General features: G+C 45.4%; 1 protein-coding gene across 1 annotated transcript in view; it reads right to left on the bottom strand.

Moving 5' to 3' along the window:
• Positions 1-25,265, bottom strand: part of ACAT2 (acetyl-CoA acetyltransferase 2) — a 249,170-nt gene that overhangs the window by 53,769 nt on the left and 170,136 nt on the right. The window contains exons 7-8 of the mRNA XM_078648977.1: positions 963-1,117; positions 738-848 (exon numbers count right to left, since the gene is read on the bottom strand). Of these exons, the coding sequence (XP_078505103.1) occupies positions 738-848; positions 963-1,117 (266 nt within the window). The remainder of the gene's footprint in view (positions 1-737; positions 849-962; positions 1,118-25,265) is intronic.

The following is a 25,265-nucleotide window of genomic DNA, read 5'->3' as shown; positions in this document are numbered from 1 at the left end:
ATAGGTGTCAACGAGCTTGCTATGACAGACCAAGTGGACACAGTCTCTGCCTCCTGTTTCCACACACTCAAGAAGAGTTTCTAGTGGCTTACCTTCAACACATGCAGAACCATCATCCAGGCTGTCATCACCAGCAAGTTGGACTACGGCAACAAACTCTACGTAGGAATCAATGCACAACTGACCAAAAGACTCCAGGTCATAAAGAATTCAGCTGCCAGACATCAACCCACACCTCAAATACCTCTACTGGCTCCTCATCCACAAGCAGGCACTCTTCAAACTCCACACGCATGCATATAAAGCTTTGCACATCTGTTCCACCTATCTCAACAATTGCATTAACTTTCACATACCTACCTGATACCTCTTTTCAGTAGTATCCTAGACACAGATTCACAGTCACAGTCCTGATGCAGAGAGAAGCCATATCCAATCATCTGTTTTTTGCCAATTTTGATTATTCTGGTGCCTGTCCTGTAAAATGTCTAGATTACCATAGGACTGAAAGAGATTCTCAATTGGAAATATTCTATGAACCACCAAGGATACCAATTCTATAAAAACAGATTTATCTGAGCAGAAGGCAGGCTATTTGCCAATGGGACTGAAGGGAGAGGCACCTTGTGGCTATGTCAGAGATTAATTCACTCCCCATCTGCCAATTTATTTCTTTTGTATAAAAGAAGGTGAAAATGCTCATTTCCCATTACAGAACATTGTGAAATTATACTTACTTTTTCTGGATTCAAACCTAGCTCTTTCATTACTGCTAAAGATGCTGCTGCATAAGCTTCATTAATTTCGTACAAATCCACACCTTCCAGAGTCCATCCTGCTTTTTCAACCTTTAGACGAACAAAAGAAAAGACTTACGGACATCTGAATAATGTACTGAACACAAGTCAAGCCGCAGATGAATGGAGCCTACCTAACAGAAAGATAATAAGCAAAGCACTTACTGCTTTTCGTATGGCTGGGATTGGCCCTACTCCCATGACAGAGGGATCTATGCCTGCTTGAGCCCAGGACACAATTCGAGCCAATGGGGCAAGCCCTCTACTGTTAGCTTCCGATTTCCGCATTAAAATAACAGCTGCTGCACCATCATTGATGCCTGTAAAACATGAAGTGGTAGAAGCACATCATGAACAAGATATCTAGCAAGCTCATCAAGTTTAACTTTTTCTGCATCCAACTTTAGTTAAATGCAAAATTCAAATTATTAGACGAAAGGATTTTGTGAAAAAGACACAAAACAAGAAACAAAAGTATTCATGCAGTGCTAAAGGAAGGAAATATGATATGCAATTTACATCAGTTTACACAGATAATGGATTCTTGGCTTCAACCTTGCCATGTACACATGCAGAGCCAGGTACGCATTAGTAAATGTTATTATATTTAAGAATTACATTTTTTTACAGATGACCTCTTAATTGCCCTAGATTGTTCAAACTGATTCATAATGATGGTTGGGGGTTAGGGGGCAGTTTGTGAGGTGAGCTCCAAGTGCTGAACTACTGATTTTAAACCTGTTTGTAGGATTATAAACTGCTTTGCTTATTCTCAGGATTCCTGTGAGGAAGAGTACTCAATTCCTTCATAAATCACAAATTCTGGGTGACAAACTCTGAACCCCCCTCTATTGCCCCCATGTAAGGCTGGATTCAGATATTTTAATTTGACTAGCACAAGTGAACACCTAGGCCCAGGGATATGTGCACATTGCCCTGGAAAATAACAAACAGTTATCTTACTACTTTGGGGGCACCCACATTTTCATAGCATTTCTTAAGTTTAAGTACTATTTTCCATACCGTAAGGTCTCTGGAACGGCGTTCAACAGTGTGTCTGGCATGACTGAGAAGTTCCTGCCTTCCAGTATAACTCCTGCTGTAGTAGGCATTCACTGGACATTAATACAGGTGGAGCTCCATTTTCTACAAGGTATATTTTTAAATAAGTTCTAATCAGAAGAAAAACTGAGGAGACATTATATGTCATGCACAAAGACTTAAAAAGGAGGAGTCGCAGCTGTGTTTTGCACTCACCGGAGCCAGTGAACAGATTGCTACAGTCTGCCCATGTGAAGGCTTTTCAGTATATCAAATGTGGGTAGACTAATAATTCTAATAAAAGATGGAAGTGGGGAACCAAAGTGCTGGGCTGCAAGAGTGTTGCCCTTGGCTGATGCTCTGAAAGTTGAGCGGGATAGCCATCATAAATCTGGCGCTCGGAGTGTCCATCAAGACGAGCAACCTGCAGGATTAGAGACCTGGTGGATGGGCTTGCTGTAGCTTGTATTTCTCCATCCTATGGGCCTCCTGAATAATGTAACAGCCGAAAGCAGCCTAAAGAGTGAACAAGCACGAAGCGTGTGGTGGCGGGGAGCATCAGTCCAGTGAAATATTGCTTTGGCTGCAGGAGGTACTGGAGGCATTGAATCCTCGTCAGCCTCCAATTCTGCTGATCAGCGGGTGAGACTCCTGTAGATCTGCTTGTGCCTCCCCCACCACACCCCAGTCATAAATTACTCTGCAGCTGTGGTGTGTGGATGGGGCCCCTTGAATAGCGGTAGGGACTGGTGTGTACTTCTAGTGACTTACTTTGTTGTACGTATCCTGATCATGGGAGTGATGGGTCTCCGCCAGGATGCCATACTGCCCTGTTAGCTGCCAACATGCTGCCAACCTGAATCAGCCCTGGACCAGATTGCAGGAGGAGATAATTATCCAGGTGAGTGCCTCACTTGTGACAATGGTGCTTATAAGAAGTTTTGAATGGCAATTGATAAAGGGTACTCTACTCTACCTGGACATCTCACTGATTGCTTGTCAAGCAATTGATCACATCACTTAGACACAACACTGTCTCCCAGTTGTGTGAACACTAGAAATGTACATATTAAACACAGCTATGAGGTGAACTTCAGTGGCAGGCCTGCTCATTCCCTCCATTCAATATTGACACCTAATCCCAGCCAAATGCTGGGGGGGAGGGGGGGAAATCAATGGAGTAGTCTCTGTACAGCTTATTATCCAAAATTAACACGTTTGATTATGATCAACTCTAAAACTGACACAGTGGCCCGAATGAACAAACACAAGGACAAACATGATGACTGGATTGAAAACCTAAACATCGTGTGTCAGACATGGAGGATGACGCTAACATATGCAACAAAAATCTTTTGACTATGGAAAAGGCATTATAGATAATCAAAGCCAAGAATGAAGATTTGGAGGCTAGATAACATTGCAAAAATCTGCTAATTCCGGGAATTTCAGTGTCCACAGGTATGGAATCTTCCCATGAAATGTTAAGCAACATGTCTGTAAGAAAGGAGTTGATCTCCATGTTTTCGGTAGAGCGTGCACATAGGTTTGTGACCTTTAAGGGGTGCTTATGCTCAACCAATCATCACTTGCCTACTGAACTTCAACGGCTGAGATAATATCATGCAGCTGGCCAGGCAACAAGGGTAAATGAAGGCAATAACATTTCCATATACTCTGACTTCACTCTTGTAGTGCATGCAATTAGACAAGAGTTTCATTCATCAAATGCAACCTGATGAACGCAAGAAAACAATACGCCCTGTTGTACACAGCAAAGCTCCTTATTAGCTTTAAGAAGGAAAAAAACACATCTCGATGGATTCAAAGCATGCTGCCAAATTTGTCACAAACAAACAGAAACCTGCCAGATCGCTGAAATGAAAGAGCAAGCAGTCCTCTAACTGCCTCAGTAATGTACTAATTACTGTCCTGTATTGACCAAGTACTGATTACCTGGTGGACAAAGCGTCGGGACACTCCAGTTCGAGTAGCCGTACGCTATATAAAAACAACGTAACATAACATAACGTAACATAACATAACCCCACTACTGTTTAGTATTCTATTCCTTTACTACAGTATGGTTAAATGATAAACCCTAGCATTCCCGCAGTTGTTGAGTCAGATTGTGTCACAAGCTACTGCATCCAGATGTGGTTTCCCCAGCTCAAATGAGTTCACTTAAAAGTGCTGTTAGAGAGCTTAATATTCTTCCATCATCACTTCATTATAAAATGGTACTTAGTCCTTTCTTATTCCTCTGCTGCATTCGCTCTCTTGAGATTGGAGCTGGCACTGAACATTGGCTGCCCATGGGATATCTTTAATTGGAATTGTATAAAGTACCCTAATATTGTTTGTTTGTGCGGATCTAAACACCCTTATTGTTGCTCTCAGCAATGACTTTGATAAGACATTAGTGTAACTTTCTAGTTTTAGAGGTTCTCATTAGGTTGTGGGTGGGATAACAGATGACTCTACTATGCTGGGTAAATCAGAGTGAGTGGAGGATGGAAGGCACAGAGAGCTATACTGGTATTGCTGTTATGAGCAAGACTGCTCCACAGGATGGCACGTAGCCATGACCTGGAGCACAGCACAAGAGTACCTGCCTCATTAGGCAACTGGTATCCCAAAGCTGATCCAACATGCCATTAACTGCAGATAAATATACATACCATTAAAATACTAGCATGGAATATACAAGGCATCAATGAACCACAAAGTTCACCAGATATTTGCTTATCTAAATCGACACAATGTTAATACTGGCCTTCCTAAAGACACCCGCCTTACTGAGCATACAATTTCAAGAATATGTGTTATTTGGACTGAATCAGCAAATGAGGCCCCCCCACCCAGCTTATGCTAGAGACATTGCTATCATTGTTAAAAATTAAACCACACAATGGCCCCAGAAGAATATTTGGGACCGGGAGGGCAGGTACATTCTCTTACATTACACTTTGCTAGAAAGAAATGTCACAAGCGCCTATGTGTATGGGCCAAATACCCACAGTCTCGCCATCTATCAAGAAGTCTAGAGAAAATAAGTCAATCTAATCCGCAAGGCACTCATTTGGGATGGAAATTCAATTTGATCTTTGACTCATTCCAGGACAGATCCAGTGTAACTCTCTATCCTCGTCCACTGTCAGCCCAACAAATTCATATGATTATTTCTGAAAATAGCATGAAAGATATCTGGCAAACTTGGTAACCAGGCCCTATAGAGGCTACACGTGTTACAACTATATGGTCCAGAATTGACAAATGGTTGGTTACCAGACATGCCGACTCCCAGGCCATGATCTGGTGCTTCTCGAGCTGGCTGTCCGAGGTCTGCGCCAAACTAAGGGCCTTCTCACATAGGCAGCAGCCTACTGTGCTTCGCATCCCTGTATTTAAGTCATAAATCAACACTGTCATCCAGGAGTTCTTCACACTAAATACAGAATTGGTACCTATTTGAGAAGGGCCTTCATGCCATTGGAAAAAATATTTTATAACTGGAGATATGCAGGTGCCACGGGATAGCAATATCAAACCTGAAGAATGTAACAAGTCAGCTCAACAGGAGGTACAATATCTACGTAAGGAAGCCAAGACTTTGATATAAGCTGAAGGAGATAGACGGGAGAAAACACTGGCACAATTGCTCCGCTGAACATTAGCTATCAAGAATGTCACAGAGATTCGTTAGGAAAACAACCAAGAGTTGATGAAATCATACAAGATTTCACACAATACTATACTACTCTAATCAATCTAAATCTACTCCTACCCAAGAGGACATCCAATCTTTCTTTGACACCATAAAGCTGGCTTGGTTGGATGACATGCACAGACATACCTTTTACTACTGGAAAAATTATGCAAATCATCAAAAGCATTTTAGCTGATAATGCACCCGGGGGCAGACGGCCTGCCTGCCCACATCTAAAAGGAATTTTCACAAATACTACCGCCCCATCTCCGGCCAATGTATGAAGAGGCTAGATAGCGGTATTCTCTGCTCTCCTTCTGAAACCGCTTAATTGTAGCAATTTTAAAACCAGATAAACCACTGGAGTAGTAGGACTACAACTACCCACAGTCGATGAACAAAATAGATAAAAAAAGATTGGCTAAGATGTTAGCACGTAGAATACTGTCATTACTTCTGAAGCTCATTTAAGCATACTAGGGTTCTATTCCTGGATGCCGTACTTCCCAAAGCTCAGCAACTTTTTCCATCACTTGATCCCCAGAACAGTACTGCGGCAGTGTTCCTAGATTCTACTAAGACATTCAACTTGTAATCCCTTAACCGTTGAGGTTTTTTCACCCCAGTGCTGAGCACTTTATTGGCTATTTGGGGGTACTTTGCGCTTAGGCCTCCATAACTATTTTCCTCATAAGGTATCCACACTAAATTGGCGCCCTTATTTCCCAATTTCATAGAGGTTCTAAAGATACACAAGGTGGTGGATTCCCCTAGAAGAGACCAAGAAAATAGCTGAAATATAGCTAAATTGGGGTTTTGGGGAAAAATTGGCACAAAGTGCTCTGCAAAAGAGTCTGGTTCTTTTCCTAGAAATTGCATCAATAAAAGGTTTGCTGTGCTAAAATCACCAGAAACATGCAGAGCTGTATCAAAAAAGAAAACATTTTGAAAGCCACATTTTTGGCATTATTTAAGAGGTATCCCAGTTTTCCTAATTTTTGTGCTTTTAATCCACTTACAGTTTGTAGTGGAAACGAGCGTGAAACCTATGGATGATGCCACAAATCTATACATTTCTGAAATAAAGGCAAGATTCTGGATTCAGCAAGAGGTTATTTGTGTAGGTTCCTCAAGGTTTCCCTAAGAAACTAACAGGTGAATTAAAAAAAATGAAAATGTATAAGAAAAACTGAAATTTGTGATGTTATCATTGTCATCTGTAACTTCTTGGCACAATCGCAGATTTACAAAAACAATATACAGTTACGCCTGCTAGACCTTTCTGATCGTAAGGATATATAGGATTTGTAGCTTGAGAACGTAACTGAGCTGCACATTACAAGGACTTATTGTGTACTGAATATAGAGCAATTATTATGGTAAAATATGAAGATTGTAAATGGATATGTAAGAAACCTATGTTTTTTCTGAAATGCACACAAGATACTGCATTGAGAAGCAGTGAGTATTCATAGAGCTATGAATATATGGGTACCTATACTAGATTATGAATTAGAGAGCATTTCGCAAAATGACTTCTTTCTTCCCCACTGGCTTACATTTGGAAGGCATACATGCAGAGAAAGCTAATTAGTAATAACAAATGTTCTACTATTATGTGTTCTCAGGTGTTTCCTGATAAAAATGGTACATCACATGTGGTTTGCCTAGTGCTAGTGTGCAACACATTCCAAAGCACGACCTGGAGACATCATATTTTACCCAGCAAAACCAATACGTTTTTTTTTACAATGTGGGTGGCTGAGGATTTAGGTCCCTAGCTCAGTCACTACCCAGGAAAAGCTACTTTACCCATACATTTCTGAAAACTAGACATGTGGGGGGTGTCCAGGGTGGTGCGACTTGTGTGGTTCTGAAATGTTCTTTTTCGAATTTTTTTTTTTTAAACCAGAAGGCTTTACAAATCTCAAATGGTGCCTAAAAACACACAATCTCTGACATTTATGTGAAGGCAAAGTTCAGGAATCTGCAGGGAGACACAAATGTCCTACCACATAGTGTTCCCCACAGTCTCCAAATAAAAATGGTACCTCACTATGTGGTTGCCCAGGACAGGCAAAAAGACTAAAGGGCCCCGGGTGGGTGGGAGGGGGCATGGGCCCATGTCCAGGGGGCCTAGTGGCCGAGACAGGATAGGGTTAAAAAAGGCAATGTGGAAACAAACATTTCCTGCCCAAAACAATTACTGATTTGGCAATTGAGGCTGTGTGGTATTTGGGCCCATGCACGGTGGCTACCCAGGTAAACCTACCTAACTCCGAGATTTCTGAAAGCTAGACCACTGGGGTGTGCACAATGGAGTGCTTTGCATGGACCCCACAAAGGTTTCTTAACCACATTGCCCTGCAAACCTCAATCTTTGCATAAAATTGCGCATTTTCCTTGCATCTTTATGATGACATACACTTCAGGAGAAATCCACAAACAGTCCTCGCAAGGGGATTCCCATTGACTTTGGTTTGATTCATTCCTGTTGAGAACACTATGCCCAGCCACACAAGTGGGGTCATATTTCTGCACCTGTGTGGAAACGCTGGGTGTTAAGAATTTTGTGGATCTCTGTAATTCTGGAAGTTTTAGGTTTAGAAATGGAAGGAACGCCAAAAGAAACGCTGCCGTGTGGGGAACGGCTCTTCACTGTACTACCGCCGCCACTTGTGTTTGCATTGCCGCCGTGAGGGGAACGGCCAACGAAGTCGCGTAAGACCACACCGCCGCAGGGACTCCATTTCCCATCAGCCCCGGCGGGTGTGGAGCGACCAACGTGACGCTGTACTCAGAGCGCCCCATAAGAGGGAGGCGCACCTCTCGCCCCGCGAGTCGCGCGCGGGAGCGCCCGGGACAAGGGCGGGACAGTCTGGGACAGTCCGGGACTGGCTGAGACTGGACTGGGCCAGGTACGCTGCCCAAATCATTATTTGTGAGTTCTTACCTTTGATTACCTTCTCTGCTGCGATTATTGGTAATCATCCCTGGGCAACCTTATTAGTAACACGGCACCAACCTGTTTTATTGTACGGTGTCATCTGGGGGAAAATAGTGTTATATTCACCTAACATGTCGAAATCAAAAATACCCCAAGCTGTTAATACTCTTGATAATTACCTAGTCCAGGATGTTGCGAAAATAAATAATGATAGGAGATCCTCCTTGGGCTTGAGCCTCTCCCCTCCATTGCCATCAATTGAAAATGTGCCTTCCGACATACCTGATCTTGATACTAGCAATGAGGTTTTCCAGCAGACCAACCACGAGAGTAATTCATTAACCCAGCTAATAGTGGCTTTAGCTGAGTCAGATGCTGAGAGCATACCCGATGAAGAAATAGTATTGCTAGAAGATGAGCCCCCAGTACCGGTACCAGCTCCAAGAGCTGCTAAGGGGGGGGGGGGGGAAACAGTCTCCCGAAACGGGGTGGGCTCCGTTCAAGTAAAAAACGCCCAGATACCTCTCCACCCAAAAGGGTAGGAGAAGATGAGAGGGGTATTTCTGGGGGGAAGTTATTACTGGACGAAGATCAATTTAAGAAATTAGTAAACGCCCTAGACACTAAAATCAAGATCATAACTAAACCTCTTCTAACCAAAATTGATCATCTAACTGAAGAGGTGAATAGGTTAGGGGGACTCCTGCAAAAAACATTGAAGGAAGTGGCAAATATCCCCAAACAAGTGACGCTCAGAGTTAAGACAAAAAAACCCAGACAGCCCCCAGGCCAGAACCTTTGGATAATACACCCCTTATTTCTGCATTGAGCAATGATTCGGGAGGGGGGGTCTCCGGGGGACTGGGTGCAAACAATGGGGCCTATGAAGGCCTGGGGCAAAGGGTCAGGCCTATAGACTGCCACACAGAGAAGGGACCAGTAGAACTAATTGTAGAGGCTTCTCCTCTTGTATTGATTCTGGCTAATGTCCCTCACTTGGAATCAGGGCAAGTAGAGAATCCATCCTCCCTAATTAATAAATCATTGCATTGGCTATCACGGAATATGGCCTTCTCTCCGGGGGGTATGGACCAGTTGGCACAAGAGGTAGTTAAGGCAAGAAGAGTAGAATGGATCGGGGGTGGTAATAAAAAATGTACAGGGGACTGTGTGGTGTTACACTTCTCAGACCCAGAAGTGTTGCCAAACATTTTGGCAAACATATATCTTCCCCAGCGCAGATCCACTGAGATAGTTCCTCTAACATTAGACTTTTTCTATGCTAGGAAAGGTAATACTCTAAATCCCACAGTATTGAGAACAAAATGGAACACTGTGGTAAGGAAGGGAAAGTCCTTGGGTACAAAAGGTAATTGGGGTATGTCTTTGGAAAATAGATACTCCGCCCTATCTGACCTCAATGAGTGTGACTGACTGAATGGGCCGGAGAGTGCTGCCCAAGATAGAATAGTCGGTACGCCAACTGATGAGATTGACATTGCTGAGAAGAAAGTAACTGAATATAGTTTGTTTGTTGTCACCAATCCTCATAACGGGAGCATATTTTCTCGGAATAGGCTTCAGCCTAGCATTACAGGGCATTCGGCTCTTACCCCCTGTTACACTGACAATTCCAGGGCAAGCAGTTCCTCACCTAATCTGGCCCAACCTCCCTACATCCAAAATGTATTGCCATCTCAAGTGAGGGTTAGTCCAGTTAAGGAAGGTCTTAAACTTTTATCATGGAATCTGGCTGGAATTTCGAATAAATTAGTGTCCCCAGAATGGTGCGAATTTATTGAGCTTCATGATGTAATCATGTTCCAGGAAACCTGGGCAGTTATCCCTGCCTATCGGCAGGGGTTCCTACATTTTTTTGTCCCTGCAAAAAAGAATCCCAAAGGGCGGCCCTCAGGGGGGTTAATTATATGGGTACGCCAATCATTGCAATGCACTATTAGAGCAAGATCGGTTAATAACTGTGATATATTGCCAGTTGTGATTACCTGGGCTGATGGCCACGAGATGGCCCTTTACAATATATACGCCAGGGGAGTGGCAGGGGGTAAAGCTTCAGAGGTGGTAGCTGCATTAGACAATGATCTGGAACACCTCTCACCGCATATTACAATTTTGGTGGGGGGAGACATGAATACCACATTCGAACCATTGGGCCAGGAGGATAGTGAAATGTCCCAAGAGGAGGATACTAAATGGGGAGTCCCTCAATTAGATTTGCCCGCGGTAAAGAAATGGACCGAGGTGGCAGTACAGTTAAAGAGTATGTGTTTGGCCCGGGGCCTGAGGGCAGCAAATGGACGTACGCCGTCCGATCAACGGGGGGCCCATACCTTTGACAATACAAGGGCAAGTAGTCGGATAGATTCCATCCTTGTAGATGTCAGAGACTGGCACAAGCTAGTAGACATGAGGGTTACATGTAGATTGGAGAGTGACCACAACCCATTGTGTTTGCTCTTCCAATTAAACCAAGGAGCAATAGTGCCAAGTTTAGGAATGGGCGTTACGCCCCTGGACATTATCTCCACCAATAATCAACGCCATGTTAAATGGGCAATATTGTTAGATAAGCCAGAGAAAATGCAAGATTTAAAGGCGGCTGTGGCGAGTGAGATTAGTAGCTTGCAGGATCGTTGTAATGAGCCCAATTTTAACAAACTAATTGAAGAGTCACACCCCAAGTTTTTTTTCAAAAATACAGGTTTTTTTTTTTTAAACAAATTAATCAAAAAAAAGGGTGCACATCCCCCAACAAAGAAAGGATGGTATGATCAATCCTGTAGAAGAGCACACAAGGAACTCAGCTTAGTGCTGAGGAGCAAAAGTAGAGAAGGCGTGCTGAAGGCCAGGGATGATTATAGAAAAGCACAAGCTAGGGCAAAAAGGCTGTGGGATGAAAATCAATGGCTGGATCGAAAAAAGGCCTGCGCAGCCAAGCAGCAAAAAGAGTTTTGGGCAATTATAAAATGGGATAGGGGTGGAATAGCGGAATGTCCAAAAAACCACGTGGCAAAGGAATCCTGGATTGATTTTTTCAAGCCACAATATGCTTGTAGTTTGCCCCTCGGGCTTCACCCTTCCCCCCTATGGTATTTTATAAAGATGAAGTGTTTACACTGGGGGGTGTAAATGTAGCACTGGACGGGGTGACAAGAGGGAGGGCCCCAGGAATTGATGGAATACCGGCCAATGTATTTCTATGTGACCGGGCTAACTGGTGCCAATATTTTGTTTGGCTTGCGAATTCCATCGCACAAGGAGCCTTGATACCTGCCTCGTGGAAGGGAGCGGAGATCATTCCAGTTTTTAAAAAAGGGGATAAGGCTTTACCAAGTAATTATAGACCCATCAGCCTTATTGACTCTGCACAAAAACTGATGGGTAGAATGATACAAAATAAAATACAAGCCTGGATAGATGATAAGGATGTTCTTTCCCCATACCAAGCTGGTTTCCGCCCCCTAACTAGCTCTATCGACCAGGTATTCAATTTTTTAACTCTTTACTGGAAAAATGTGACCCTGGCAAATGGCCCATTGTATGCCGTTTTTGTTGACTTAAAGTCAGCATTTGATTTAGTGCCTCGTCAAAAACTATGGACTGTCCTTGGTGAGCTTGGAATTAGCCCCGAATTATTGACATTACTAATCCGTATGCACGAAAACAACTACGCCAGGATTAGGTGGGGGACCCAGGGCGAGGTCACTGACTCTTTCCCCGTAGAGCGTGGGGTGAGACAGGGATGTGTCCTGGCTCCCACCTTATTCTCCCTTTACATCAACAGCGTAGTGGACTATTTAAAGAAATCACCAACTGATGCCCCAATACTTGATGGGGTGCGGGTCCCAGTATTAATGTTTGCTGATGACACACTTCTGGTCTCGCGAACCCCTAGTGGCTTACAAAAGACAATTAATGCATTTGGGGATTTCTGTCTGATTCGGGGCTTGGAACTAAACACCACAAAGACCAAGTTTATGAACATGAATCCTGCAAAACAATTCAAGGGCACAATAAACTTTAATGGGGCAGCGTTAGAAGAGGTGGATGCCTTTACGTACCTTGGTATTTCCTTACAGGGCAATATGAATTGGAAATCTCACATTGATTTGGTGGTCTTAAAGTTCCACCAGCTTTCTGGGGCCATAGCACTGAAACATACATCTTCATTAACAAAACCTATTCATCCTGTCCTGGAGATTTATAGTATAAAAGTGCTGGGTGCATGTCTTTATGGAGCAGAGCTGTGGGGTTTCGCCAATGTGAGTGTGCTGTCAACTGCAGAGAATAAATTCTTACGCCGATTGGTTGGAGTCCCGCAGAGCACTCCATCGATCCCACTTTTATATGACTTAGGGAGGAAAAAGATTGAGGATTTGGCTCGGTTGCGCCCACTGATATTTTGGAGGCACATAAAGACAACACCTGAACTGGGCCACTATGCATCCGCACTCATGGACATTATCAGTTCAGACCGATTCCACAAAATAACTTGGCTCAATGAAATCAGGAACTTATTACAAAAACTGCATTTAGACCATTTATGGTCTATCACTGACCCTACAGCTTTTCCATCTAAGGTGTTGTTGAAGAAAATGTACTGGGACATGATACACCAATCTGTTTTGACTTCCAAGCAGTCTATGTTGACATTTCAGTATCTGGAGTCCAAAATAGCCCCAACTTGCGAACAATACTGGGATTTGATCACAAAACCCTTGGACAGAAAGCTGTATTTCCAGTTCAGAGTTGGTTGCCTACCTCTAAATTCTTTCACTTTAAAATGGTCACCCAGTAATGTTAATACGTGTTGCCATTGCAAGGTCTATTCTGAGGACATTCCACATTTTTTTTTGTATGCCCCCTTTATGCCGCACCAAGAAGTAGATGGTTAAAACCAGTGTGCAAGAATTTGGGGATAAAAAGATGCCAAGAAGCACTTAGAATCTTAAGATCAAATTGCTCCCCTTGTCTTGCAATTGCTCTAGCTAAATACTTGGGCTGGGCATGGATTATTCGCACCCGCACTTTAACTTCAATGAAATGTGATTGATGAACAGTATTATGTTTTAGCTGGTTTTATTATCATGTGTACTAGGTATAGTAACTCTGTATTTTTAGCTGTAAAATCTTCTTTTTAAAGCATGAATTCGCCAGCATTCTGTATTTAATGTGTATTTTAAACTGATTGTAATTTAGTATAGTATTTATTCATGTTTAGATTAGGGTGAAAATGCTTTTATGACAATGCTGTCGAATAAAGCTTTGAAACTTGACTTGGAAGGAAAATGTGTGATTTTAGGCAAAGTATAAGGGTTGCAGGGGTTTGTGGGTAAGAAACTGTAGGGGAATCCCGACAGAGGTCCACCACTATGGACTCCATCGGGTGTCTAGTTCTCAGAATTGTCCGAGTTTAAGCAGGTTTCTCTGTGTGGCCGCCCAGCCCAAGCCCAAACACAGCCACTAACCCTACTGCTGACTTCTGCAGGTTTCATTTTGGGCCTTTTGTGTTGTGGATGTTAGTGAGGGTCAGCCACACATGGAGGGTACCATTTGTTTATCAGGACAAGTGGGGGGAACGCTTGATGGTAGGAAAGAAAACGAGCTACTTACCTGTAACTTCAGTGATCCAGTATTGGTATCTTTCAAAGATTCACATGCTTAGAATCATCCCCGCCGACGAGGGGGGAGTCTTGCCGTATGATAAAACATATAAATAATAGTCATAAAAAACATTATACAATAAGCTACTATGGACAGGAAAGTCACTACATTAGCCTATCGTAGTCCTTTTGTAAAAAGAACCAAATTTGGAACACAGCCAATCAGGCTGCAGCACCCTCTTAGAACACTCCACAGAGAGGCAAACCCTCAGATTATTTTCGTAGCACAAGTGACAGTAAGTATGCAATAGCAATAATATAAGCCTCTCCGGGGAGGAGGGTGGGTCGCATGTGAATCTATGAAAGATACCAATACTGGAAAACTGAACTTACAGGTAAGTAACTTGTTTTCTTATCGAGTATTGGGGTATCTTTCATAGATTCCCATGCTTAGAATCAGAATAGTTAGCAGTAAATAATCCTTATTTGTATAGTGGATGGTGGGTATCATAAGAAAAAAAACACTAGATACTTTGTAAAAACCAATACAGCAATGCCATACAACATTCGAACCCTAATAAGGGAAGCATCATATACATATGCATCAATATCAATATATATATTTGAGTAACAGTCTGAAAAGCAAAAAGCAACAATACACCGTATATATGTCAACATGTAATGATATAATCACCTCCTTACAGAGGCTTGCCTTATTTAAAAAGGTTTCGCAACACTGCTTGACCCACTGCTGATTCAGCTTCTGTCGCCAGATCGAGACAGTAATGCTGGGTAAAAGTGTCCAGAGTTTTCCAAGTCTTAGCACGGCAAATCTTCTCCAAAGGTACTCTGGTAAACAGAGCAGTAGATGAGAACACTGCCCTTGTGGGGTGAGCCTTGGGTTTCATAGATAAAGGATGTCCACCGATAGAATGGCAGAATTGGATAGTAGAAGCAATTCACCTTGCAATAGTGGATTTTGTCACAGCTGTTCCTGGCTTTTGACCACCACAGGAAATAAATAATTGAACAGATTTTCTGATGGACACAGTACGTGAAATATAGAATTTCAGGCACCTTTTAACATCCAAGGTATGCAAAGACTTCTCAGAAGAGGAAGACAGATTTGGAAAGAAAGAACGCAGTATAACATTCTCAGTAAATGGAACGTAGAGGGAACCTTCAGAATAAACGTTGGATTAGTTCTGAGGAGGACATATTCATTGGTGAGTTTCAAATAAGGTTGTTTGATAGTGAAAGCCTGGATTTCACGGACTCTCCTAGCAGAGGTGAGTGCCACTAAAAGTGCCGTTTTCCAGGAGAGGTAGTTGAGGACAGCTTTGTGAACAGGCTCAAATGGATGCTTCATGAGCTGCTGTAACACCAGATTAAGCCTTCATTCTGTAGGAGGAGCTCTCACAAGGTGGAAAAGATCTGAAAAGCCCCATTAGAAATTGTTTGATCAAGCAATTAGAGCAAAGGGATGCAGCTCCTGCAGAATGTCTATAGGTCGAGATTGCCGCTAAATGTAACTTAACTGACGTTAACATAAGATCAGACTTCGATAATGATAGAAGATAAGGCAGAACTTTATCTGGAGAACATCTTAAAGGATGTATATCTTTGTCACTGCACCAAGAACAGAATTGCTTCCATTTCAGAGCATAAGTCTTTAAAGTAGAAGGAGCTCTTGCCCTAGCAAGAATATCTCTACAATCCTGAGGTAAATCTATCTCCTTGAATTCTGTGAATCCAGAAACCATGCATGAAGGTGCAATTGGACTGGACGAGGATGCAGAATCTGGCCTTTGCTCATTGATAACAGGGTCGAAACTGCTGGAAGGCAGTAAGGTCTGCGTTTGGACAGTAGGAGAAGCTCCGTGAACCAATGCCGACACGGCCATCGCAGCGCAATGAGAATCATGCAGCATGGTTCCATTTTGAGCTTGCGCAGAAGTCTTGGGAGTAACAAAAAGGGGGGAAATGTGTAAGCAAAGATCCCTGTCCATCTCATCATGAAGGCATTCCCCCACAAACCCTTCTACGGTTCCCAAATGGCAAAGAATGGGCACTTCCGATTGCTTTTGGAGGCAAAGAGGTCGAGATCTGGTTTGCCCCTCATCCGAAAAATGTGTTCCACCACTGATTGATCCAACTCCCATTCGTGACAGGACTTTGAAGTCCTGCTCAGAGTGTCTGCTAGAGTGTTGTGAATTCCCGGCAAATGTTCCACTTTTATCGTGATGTTGTGAGAAAGCAGCCATTCCCAAATGCTTTGAGCGTCTTGAGAAAGTATGAGTGAATGGGTATCCTCCTTGCTTGTTTAAGTAATGCATGCAAGTGGTGTTGTTGGTTCTGATGAGAACTGTTGACCCTTGAAGCCTTGGGAGAAAGGACTGCAACGCCAGGAAAACGGCTCGAAGCTCTAAGAAATGGATATGCATTTTGCCATTGCAGCTGACCATTTTCCTTGTGTGCAAAGATCTTGAAGGTGTGCGCCCCACCCTTCCAGGGAGGCATCTGTAGTGAGGATGAGCTCCGGCACAGAAGGAAGAAAAGTGAACCCGATTGAGACATTCTTGGAGCGCAGCCACAAAAGCAGCGCTTCCCGCATAATTGGAGGTATTTTCACTATGTCGTCGAACGACCCTGAGATTTGTAGCCATTGGCTGTCTAGCTCCTCTTGGATCGGCCTCATCCTTAGACGGGTGTGAAGTACCAACAGAATTGCTGAGGATTGTATTCCCAGGCATGATTTGATGATTCTCACAAAAGCGGACTGTCTTCTTTGGAGGTCTGATGCCAGAGAAATCAGACGTGATTGCCTTTCTTTGGACAAGAATGCCTTGTCTTGAATAGTATCCAAGACTGCTCCTATTAATTGAATGCTTTGAGAAGGACAAAGAACTGATTTCTGAATGTTGAGGGACAGCCCCAGTGATTGAAATAGTTGAAGGCATGTGGACATTGCTCGAGAAGCCTGCCAAAAAGAAGGAGCCATTATTAGCCAATCGTCCAGATAAGGAAAATGTTGTAATCCTTGAAGTCTGAGATGAGCTGCCACCGGGGCCAGGAATTTCGTAAAGACTCTGTGCAGAACGTAGGCCGAAGGGGAGGACTTTGAATCTAAAATGAGCACTTGCCACAGTGAAACGAAGACATTTTCGATGTTTGGGGTGAATGGGGATGTGGACGTATGCATCCTGGAGATCCAATGTGGTCATGAAATCTGCATGGTCCAGAAGCTGAAGGATTTCTTGAAGCGTGATCATGCGAAAGGATTTCTTTTGAGGATATTTGTTCAGTTTTCTTAAATCCAGGATAGGCCTCCATTCCCCTGACTTTTTCTTTATTAGAGAAAAAAAAAAGGGAATAAAACCCTTTCCCCACCTGAGAGCGATGCACTCTTTCTATCGCTCCTTTCGAGAGCATGATTTTGGCTTCCTTCCTGAGAAGAGCAAGATGTGGAGGATGTTTCTTTAAAGGTGGGTGAGGAGGAGGGATACTGACAAATTCTAGGGTATGCCCAAATTTGAGAATGTCCAAGACCCACTTGTCTGTGGTTAACCTTTTCCAATTGTTGGGGTTGCTAGGTGGCGCTTGACCGTCATGGCCACGCTGCAGTAAGGCTCCCGCCGAACGGGCGGCTTTTTACACGTAACCCCCATCCTTGGCGAATTAATTGATTGGATTCGCCACTATCGGACAGCCGAACATATGCGGCTGCCGGGGCACCGACTCTGAGGCCTCTACGACGCTGTTGTGCGAAGCAGTGAGCCGCGGAAACTTGGAGGCGGGGCGAGGAGGCGAGGAAGCCAGTGCGCCCGCCTGAAGCCCGAAACTATGCAAGGCCGGGGATTTGCAGGCCCGGCCGCAGCGCTGCCGGAAGATCTGTGCCGCGGCTGGGCGCTGGGCAACGTGGCGAGGACCCGCATGTGAAGAGCGGACCCTCACGGCTAATCAGTCCTGGCAAGTGAGAGCGTCGACAAAGGAACCTGGGGCTTTGCTGCATGAGGTGCCCGAGCTCCTGGAGAGACGCGAGGGGAGCTGCGGGTGGCCCGCGACCCGACTACAGAAGCTGAGCACTGGGTAAATAAACACCTGGGGGCGTCGGAGGGACCCCCCTTTTTTATGACATAGGACCCGGGGACAGGATTCACGGCTGGAAGCAATTGCGGGATGAGAGCATTGACTGAGGTAAGGGCCTGGAGGACACCAGCGCAGCCAGGTAGGCCACGGAGCGCCATTTTGAGTGAGGGTCGTTGCTGCACTCCCGCGCATAGCGGACATTTGCAAAAGCGCCTCCTTACCCTGATGAAGATACAGCTTGCCTCTATGCTTGGGGGATTGCGCTGAAGCATAGCGGACCAGGCGCTGACCTTCTACCCAGGAGAGGGAGGAGTGAACTGCGGACCCGGTTTGCTGATACTGCTCGTGGAGTGGGGGAGCGAGAACGGAGTAGTATCCCTACTGAGCCTACCACATTATTCTCGCACGAGGGGCGCGCCAACCCTTCCTGCAGCACATCATGGGGCCTACCGAGCCCAAACAGGCGAAGCTGTCCTTTGATGCTAGGAAGACAGCTGGCTCCAGCTCCAAAGACCGGACCGGCCCGGATCCCCCATAACCACGACATGAAGACTGGTAGGCCCTCCTGATAGGAATGCAACAGAGCCTCACCTCCATTGACTTCAAAATGGATGCTATGAAAAGCCGGCTGGACAAGGTGGTGGAGAAATTGGATCAGCACGAGGAGCAACTTAAGGAGGCGGAACAAAGAGTGTCGACGCTGGAGGATGGGGCAGGCACAACTAAGCAATACATGCTGCAGATGGACAAACTATTAAAGGTCATCGCGGATAAAAATGAGGAGTTGGAGGCCCGTTCCCGAAGGAACAACGTGAGGATACTGGGCTCTGCTGAATCGACAAACACTGGCAGACTAGAGGACTTTATGGAACGTCTGCTGGGGGAGCTATTTGGTAAAGACTCTTTCTCCGCCCATATGTCTTTTGAGAGGGCACACAGATCTTTGGCGGCGCGATCTCAACCAGGTACCCCACCTCGGGCGGTGATAGTAAGATTTCTAAATTATCGTGACCGAGATACTGTTCTACGCCTGGCCCGAGAGAAAGGGGAAGTGCGCTATGACAATACCATCTTGGCTTTCTACCCCGATTTTACCCAGGCAGTACAGGAAGCCTGCCGAAAGTTCACGGCTGAAAAGAAAAAACTGCAGGCCAAAGAGATCACGTATGCTATGCTATACCCTGCGAGATTGAAGATCAACCACCGGGGACACCAGCACCTCTTCAATTCTCCCCAGCAAGTTGAAGAGTATTTGAAGCGAGATCGCAACGCGGAGCTGAGGGAAGAAGCCACCCGGAGACGATCCAGATCCCACTCGCCTCTGTTGGACCCTGGCTGATGGAATACTCCTGCGGCAGCGGGCAATAGTAGCTCTGAACTGTAAAGACTCCTAACAGCTGTTCCGAGTTGGTGATGTATTATTACTGTGTTGAATGTTGAGATAGATACTGCCGCCTGGGCACTCGCCGACGCCCCGTCATAGAGTACCCCATGATCATCGGGGGGCCGGATGGGTAAAAAAGAGCGGTGGAGTGATAGTGAGGGAGCCCCTAGCGGTCCCCTTTGGAGGGCATTCCCCTGATTAAGAGTTTGGGTTCAGACTACGTGGAGCGGATGAAAGTTGATATGTTGGATGACTGGGGGGAGGGAGGGATATTTCTGGCAAGTTGGGGGTGCCAGTGTGGGTGGGGGTAGGGGGATGGGAGGGAGGGCTCAGGCACACTATGAGATTGGGCACGGCGGGTATGATTATTGCAACAGGCTGATTGCGTTGGGTACGACTCATGGCCAATAGCAACGGCACTCATAGTGATCTGAATGTAGTGTTCTGGGATGTTCGGGATTTGAATGATCCAAGGAAGTGGAGACAGGTACTGGGATACTTAGAACGCCATCAAATCCATATCGCCCTGTTGCAGGAGACACACCTCCCACATGGAGGGTCGACTCAGTTCGCCTCACGCTGGGCCTCTCACCGCTGCTTTGCTTCCTACTCCAGTTGCTCGAGGGGGGTCGCCATCTTTGTTAAGTGGGGGATGAGATTTGTGCAGGGAGGAATGGAGCTTGACCCTGAAGGGAGATACTGTTTGTTGTGGAGGAGGTTGAATTCTGATGAAGTTGCGATTGCGAATTATTACGGTCCTAATATAGATGACGCACACACCCCCTTCTTGTACTCAGAGGCAAGCTTAACACGATGGGATTCACCTATGTCATATGGGGAGGGGATTTTAATACGGTTTTAGATCACAAATATGACCATTCTCAAGCTGTAGCAGCACATTACACCACTACACAACGTACACTACAGGACATTTTAAAGTCAGATTACTTATTGGATATGTGGCGTCATCTGCACCCCTCCAAGAGAGAAGTGTTGCACCTCTCAGCAGTGCATAACACGTGGGCCAGACTAGATTATGTATTGGTAGCACTGGGAATGGCGCACTGGATAGGCAAAGCAATGCATCTGGCCCGCACATACTCGGACCACTCCCCTATAATGGTGACGATTAATCCTCCGGTAGACCTTTCCCCCTTTCTGGGTTGGCGATTGAATCCACGACACTTGCAGGATGCAGTGTTCAAAACGAAGATGGAACTAGACATTCAGGATTTTTTTGTTAGGAACACTGACTCGGTTGCGAGCCTAACAACTGTACGGGAGGCATTTAAAGTGACAGTACGTGGATGGTGCATGGCTAAGGGAGGCGGTATACTTCGGGACCTTAGGCGGGAATTACAAAAACTAGAAGGGGAACTGAAAACACTGGAAAGGGAAATAAGTGCTGGAAGAGATTCCGGGGAACTGCGCGCCAAAATGAGAGAGAAAATATCAGAATATGAGGAAGCAGAGGACAGGGAATGCAAATTCCGTGGGAAACACTACGTGGCCCGTGTGTATGGTGAGGGGGATAGGCCGGGTAAAGCACTGGCCGGCGCGATATGAGCCCCTAGGTTTAAAAACTACGTCACGGAATTGCAAGATGAACAGGGCTGTGTGCGTCGGAATCTCCCAGATCAAATGGATATCATGGTGGGGTTTTATACAAAGCTTTATACGTCACGGAGAGGCACTCCACTAGACTTTAAAAGCTATCTGGAAGACATAGCGTTGGAGTGGCTTGGGGACACGCAGTGCAAGTTCCTAGCACTTGACCTGGAGGTCGACGAGATCACGGAGGCTATTATGTCCATGTCGTCTGGGAAAGCGCCGGGATACGACGGTCTTCCTATAGACTTTTACAAAGCCTTCGTGACTACCCTGGCACCCATACTTAAAGCAGTGTTTTATGCAGCCCTGGAGGAAGGTCGCTTACCTGCCACAATGAGGGAGGCACAAATAATGTCACTGTTAAAGCCCGGTAAGACACCCCTGCTCTGTGACTCATATCGGCCTCTATCGTTTCTCAATAGGGATACAAAAATCCTAGCCAAAGTGCTGGCGACGCGGCTTAATTTACTTCTAGAAAAACTAGTTTTACCTGACCAAGCAGGCTTTGTGCCCCACCGGGCTACAGCTCATAATCTACTAACCCTCTTGGCGGTCCTAAAAGACATTGACCCAAATCGCGCGGCGGTGGCTGTCTTCTTGGACGCCACCAAAGCGTTTGACTCTGTTTAATGGGACTACCTGATAGGTGTACTTCATCATATGGGGATGCCCTTTTCTTTTGTTAATTGGATTCAGTTATTATATACTCAGCCGTGTGCTAGAGTTCTTCTTAACGTCTCTAGATCTAAGAGCTTTCCGGTCGCAAGGGGCACAAGGTAAGGTTGCCCACTCTCCCCAGTTTTATTCGCCCTAGCGATAGAGCCCCTTGCTGCAAAGCTACGACAGCACTACAACCATAGGAGCCTCATATACCCATCCAGGCAGCTACTAGTGTCGCTCTATGCAGACGATATAACGCTGTATGTTCACAAGCCACAGGATAATTTAAACCCAGTATTGAGGGAAATCACTAAGTTTGGTGCAGTGGCTGGAGTGCAAATAAACTGGAATAAATCTGCGGTTTTCCCCTTGACCGACCATACTCAGCCACATTCGTTGGATTATCCCCTGACGTGGGAGACAGATGACTAAGTATTTGGGCATCCATGTCACCAGGGATCGGGACGCTCTACTGAGGCTTAATTATGGGCAGGCCATGGACAAAGTGACTGATAATGTCTCCAAATGGATTAAATTACCCCTTTCAATGGCAGGGAGGATATCGTTGATTAAAATGAACATACTTCCGAAAATCTTATATTTATTCATAAACATTCCTTACTACCCTGGAGCCTTCTTTTTTCACACGCTTAATTCACAGCTAGTGCGCCTTATTTGGGGGGTAAGCAAGCACGGCTGAAATTAACTACACTTATGCTGCCGTACCACGTGGGCAGGTTTGACGTCCCTAATTTCGGGCAATACTATTATAGCGCGCAGCCATATTTTGTGGTATACTGGTTTCACCCGCCCCCGTATATGCCTCACCTTGCAGTAGAGGACGGCTACATGGCCCCTGTTCTGACGTCCGAGTATGTGTGTACGACCTCTAGCGAGCGATACGAGGACCCCTCCACAGTGGACTGCACAGTCCAAGCGTGGAACTGGTTAGCGAAAGCTGAGGGTATACACCTGATGTACTCCCCTAGAGTGCCCTTGCGCCACTGCCTGTTGTTGCCTGTCACGAGTGAAAGGATTTGCCAACGTATGCTAGAAAGACTAAAGTTGGGAACATGGGCAGAACTATATATTGGAGGGAAATTTCGCACAAAAGCAGTTTTTCGGAGACCATGTGCATTCCTTCATGGATGTGTTCCTCTACACACGCCTGAGGCAGAGCGTTAGGGCTCAAACCCCGGAGTTCCCACAGGAACCAGAGACATTTACGTAATTACACTTAATGTTGCAGCCTAAGGCCCCCACACATGTCACTTCTATGTTGTATAAACGGGTATGCAGCGCACCCCCCATTCATCCCATTCGGGCCCGCAGGGAGTGGGATGCGGATCTAGACAGCCCCCTGACGGATGATCAGTGGGAAGCGGCCTGTCTTCAAACGGAAGCCATATCCAGTAGCTGTAGGCTTCGGTTGGTGCACTATAAGTTCCTGCACCTACTTTATCATACCCCGGCGCGACTACATAAGATTCACCTTAGGGAAGATGACAGATGTCTACGTTGTGGTCAAGGGGAGGCGGACTTCATGAATTTAGCTTGGAGATGCCCCTGAGTGGCTTCTTTTTGGGAGGAGGTATTTGCGGGGTTAACTAGCATGGTGGCCAAACCGCTGACGCTGACTTCCCTGAGTGCCCTGTTGGGATTGACGGGTGACATACATACCCACACAAACAGTTCCTTGCCATAGGTATTCTCGAGGCACGACGACAGGTGGCCTGCAGATGGGGGAGAGCCCCTAAGTTTAAGGATTGGCTCCATGACATGTCCACTTGGCAGGAATACCTACATGTGTACGCAGAGCAACTACCGACGAGGTCGCGGCCACAGGACATATGGGGCCCCTTGATAACTTACTTACTGAGGCAGGGGAGCAGCGAGGAAGACACCGAGGGAAGTGAGTAGGGGGAACGACTGAGCTCCTGGGTGTGGTTGGAAAGGGTGTAGAAGAACGGATGAATGTGGAGAGGCAACGGGGGAAGGTGGGAGGATGGAAGTGCGGCAGATCCTACTGCACGAATGGCCGAGGACCCAGAGACATTTTCTCGCTTGGCTAGTGGACTTCCGAACTTTTAATCTATACACGGCCGAACTGATGGACTTTGCTCTCTCGAGTGTGCAGGTTGGGGTGGGGGGTTTTGGGGTAGAAGGGGGAGAGATGGAGTTGGGGGGAGGGAGGGAGAATGTATTTGGTACACGTCTGTTAGTTTAAACGCTCCTGATGAGCAGACTGCTCTATTTGAGTCTGTATTACACCATCCTTTGCGCAATAAAGGTTTTTGAAACTTAAAAAAAAAAAAAAACCTTTTCCAATTGTTGAAGTGTCTGGATACATTCGGAATCCTGTAAATAAGGTGTGGCAGAGCTGCTGCAGGTGCTAAGAAGTCGTCACTGTTTTCTAGCAGAATCTCTGCCTTGAGGCTGTCGTTTTCTATTCTGCTGTCAATGAGCCACAACTGGTGGGTTTCTGTAGGACTGCTGCTGTTGGTAGTTATATCTTCCCCGATTACCCTGGTATTGGTATCTCTGATAGCCACCACTAAAGGAATGTGATCCTTTGCCACTAGAACACCGAAAAGGAGTCTTTCTATATTGCAAGGTGCCAAGGCCTCTGGCCGTGTCAGTATCTTTGTTGATATCTTGCAGGACCTCATCTATATGTTTTGCGAATAACATATCACCATTGAACGGCATGTCCAAAATCTTCGTATGGACTTCGGGGCGAAAGGTGGTAGATTTCAACCATCCCTGACGCCTGAGGACTGCTGCTTCAGCCAATTAACGAAAGCCCAAAGAGGCTAGATCCATAGAAATATCAATTATTTTGGATGCAGCCCTTTCTCATTCAAGGAGAATCTTCCTTGCCTCTTGCTTTTTGTCATCAGGTAAGTAGTCGAGATATGGGGCAATGTCCGACCCTAGCTGGCGGTCATATCTCCCTAGAATTACCAGAGAGTTTGTAGCACGAACTGAAGCACCCGCCATGGTGGTGAAATGCTTACCAATGTTATCAAGGCGCCTCCCATCCTTACCTGGCGGTGCTGTCACAGGAATGGATGGATTCCGAGACTTCCATTGAGCAGCCTGTGAAATTACGGCATCTGGTCTAGGATGTTCGGACAGGCAAGCAGGAACATCATCATCAGGTGCTTTATATTTCTTATTGATTCTGTGAAGAATCGCATGCACTGAAAATGGATTCTTCATTATTTGTGCTCCTTCTTCCCAGATATGATCAATTATGGGGATAGAATGGATGGACGTCCTACTCTTGTCCTTAAAATCATAAGGAAAACAATCTGTTTGCTTCACAGATACTGGAAGATGAAACCGGGTTGCTGCCCTCTCCATAATCGCATGAAAACTTCCAATATCTTCAGCAGGGGTA

The sequence above is a fragment of the Lissotriton helveticus genome, chromosome 6 (assembly GCF_964261635.1).
Source record: "Lissotriton helveticus chromosome 6, aLisHel1.1, whole genome shotgun sequence".
NCBI lineage: Eukaryota > Metazoa > Chordata > Amphibia > Caudata > Salamandridae > Lissotriton > Lissotriton helveticus.
This window is presented reverse-complemented; position numbering and strand designations above follow the sequence as displayed.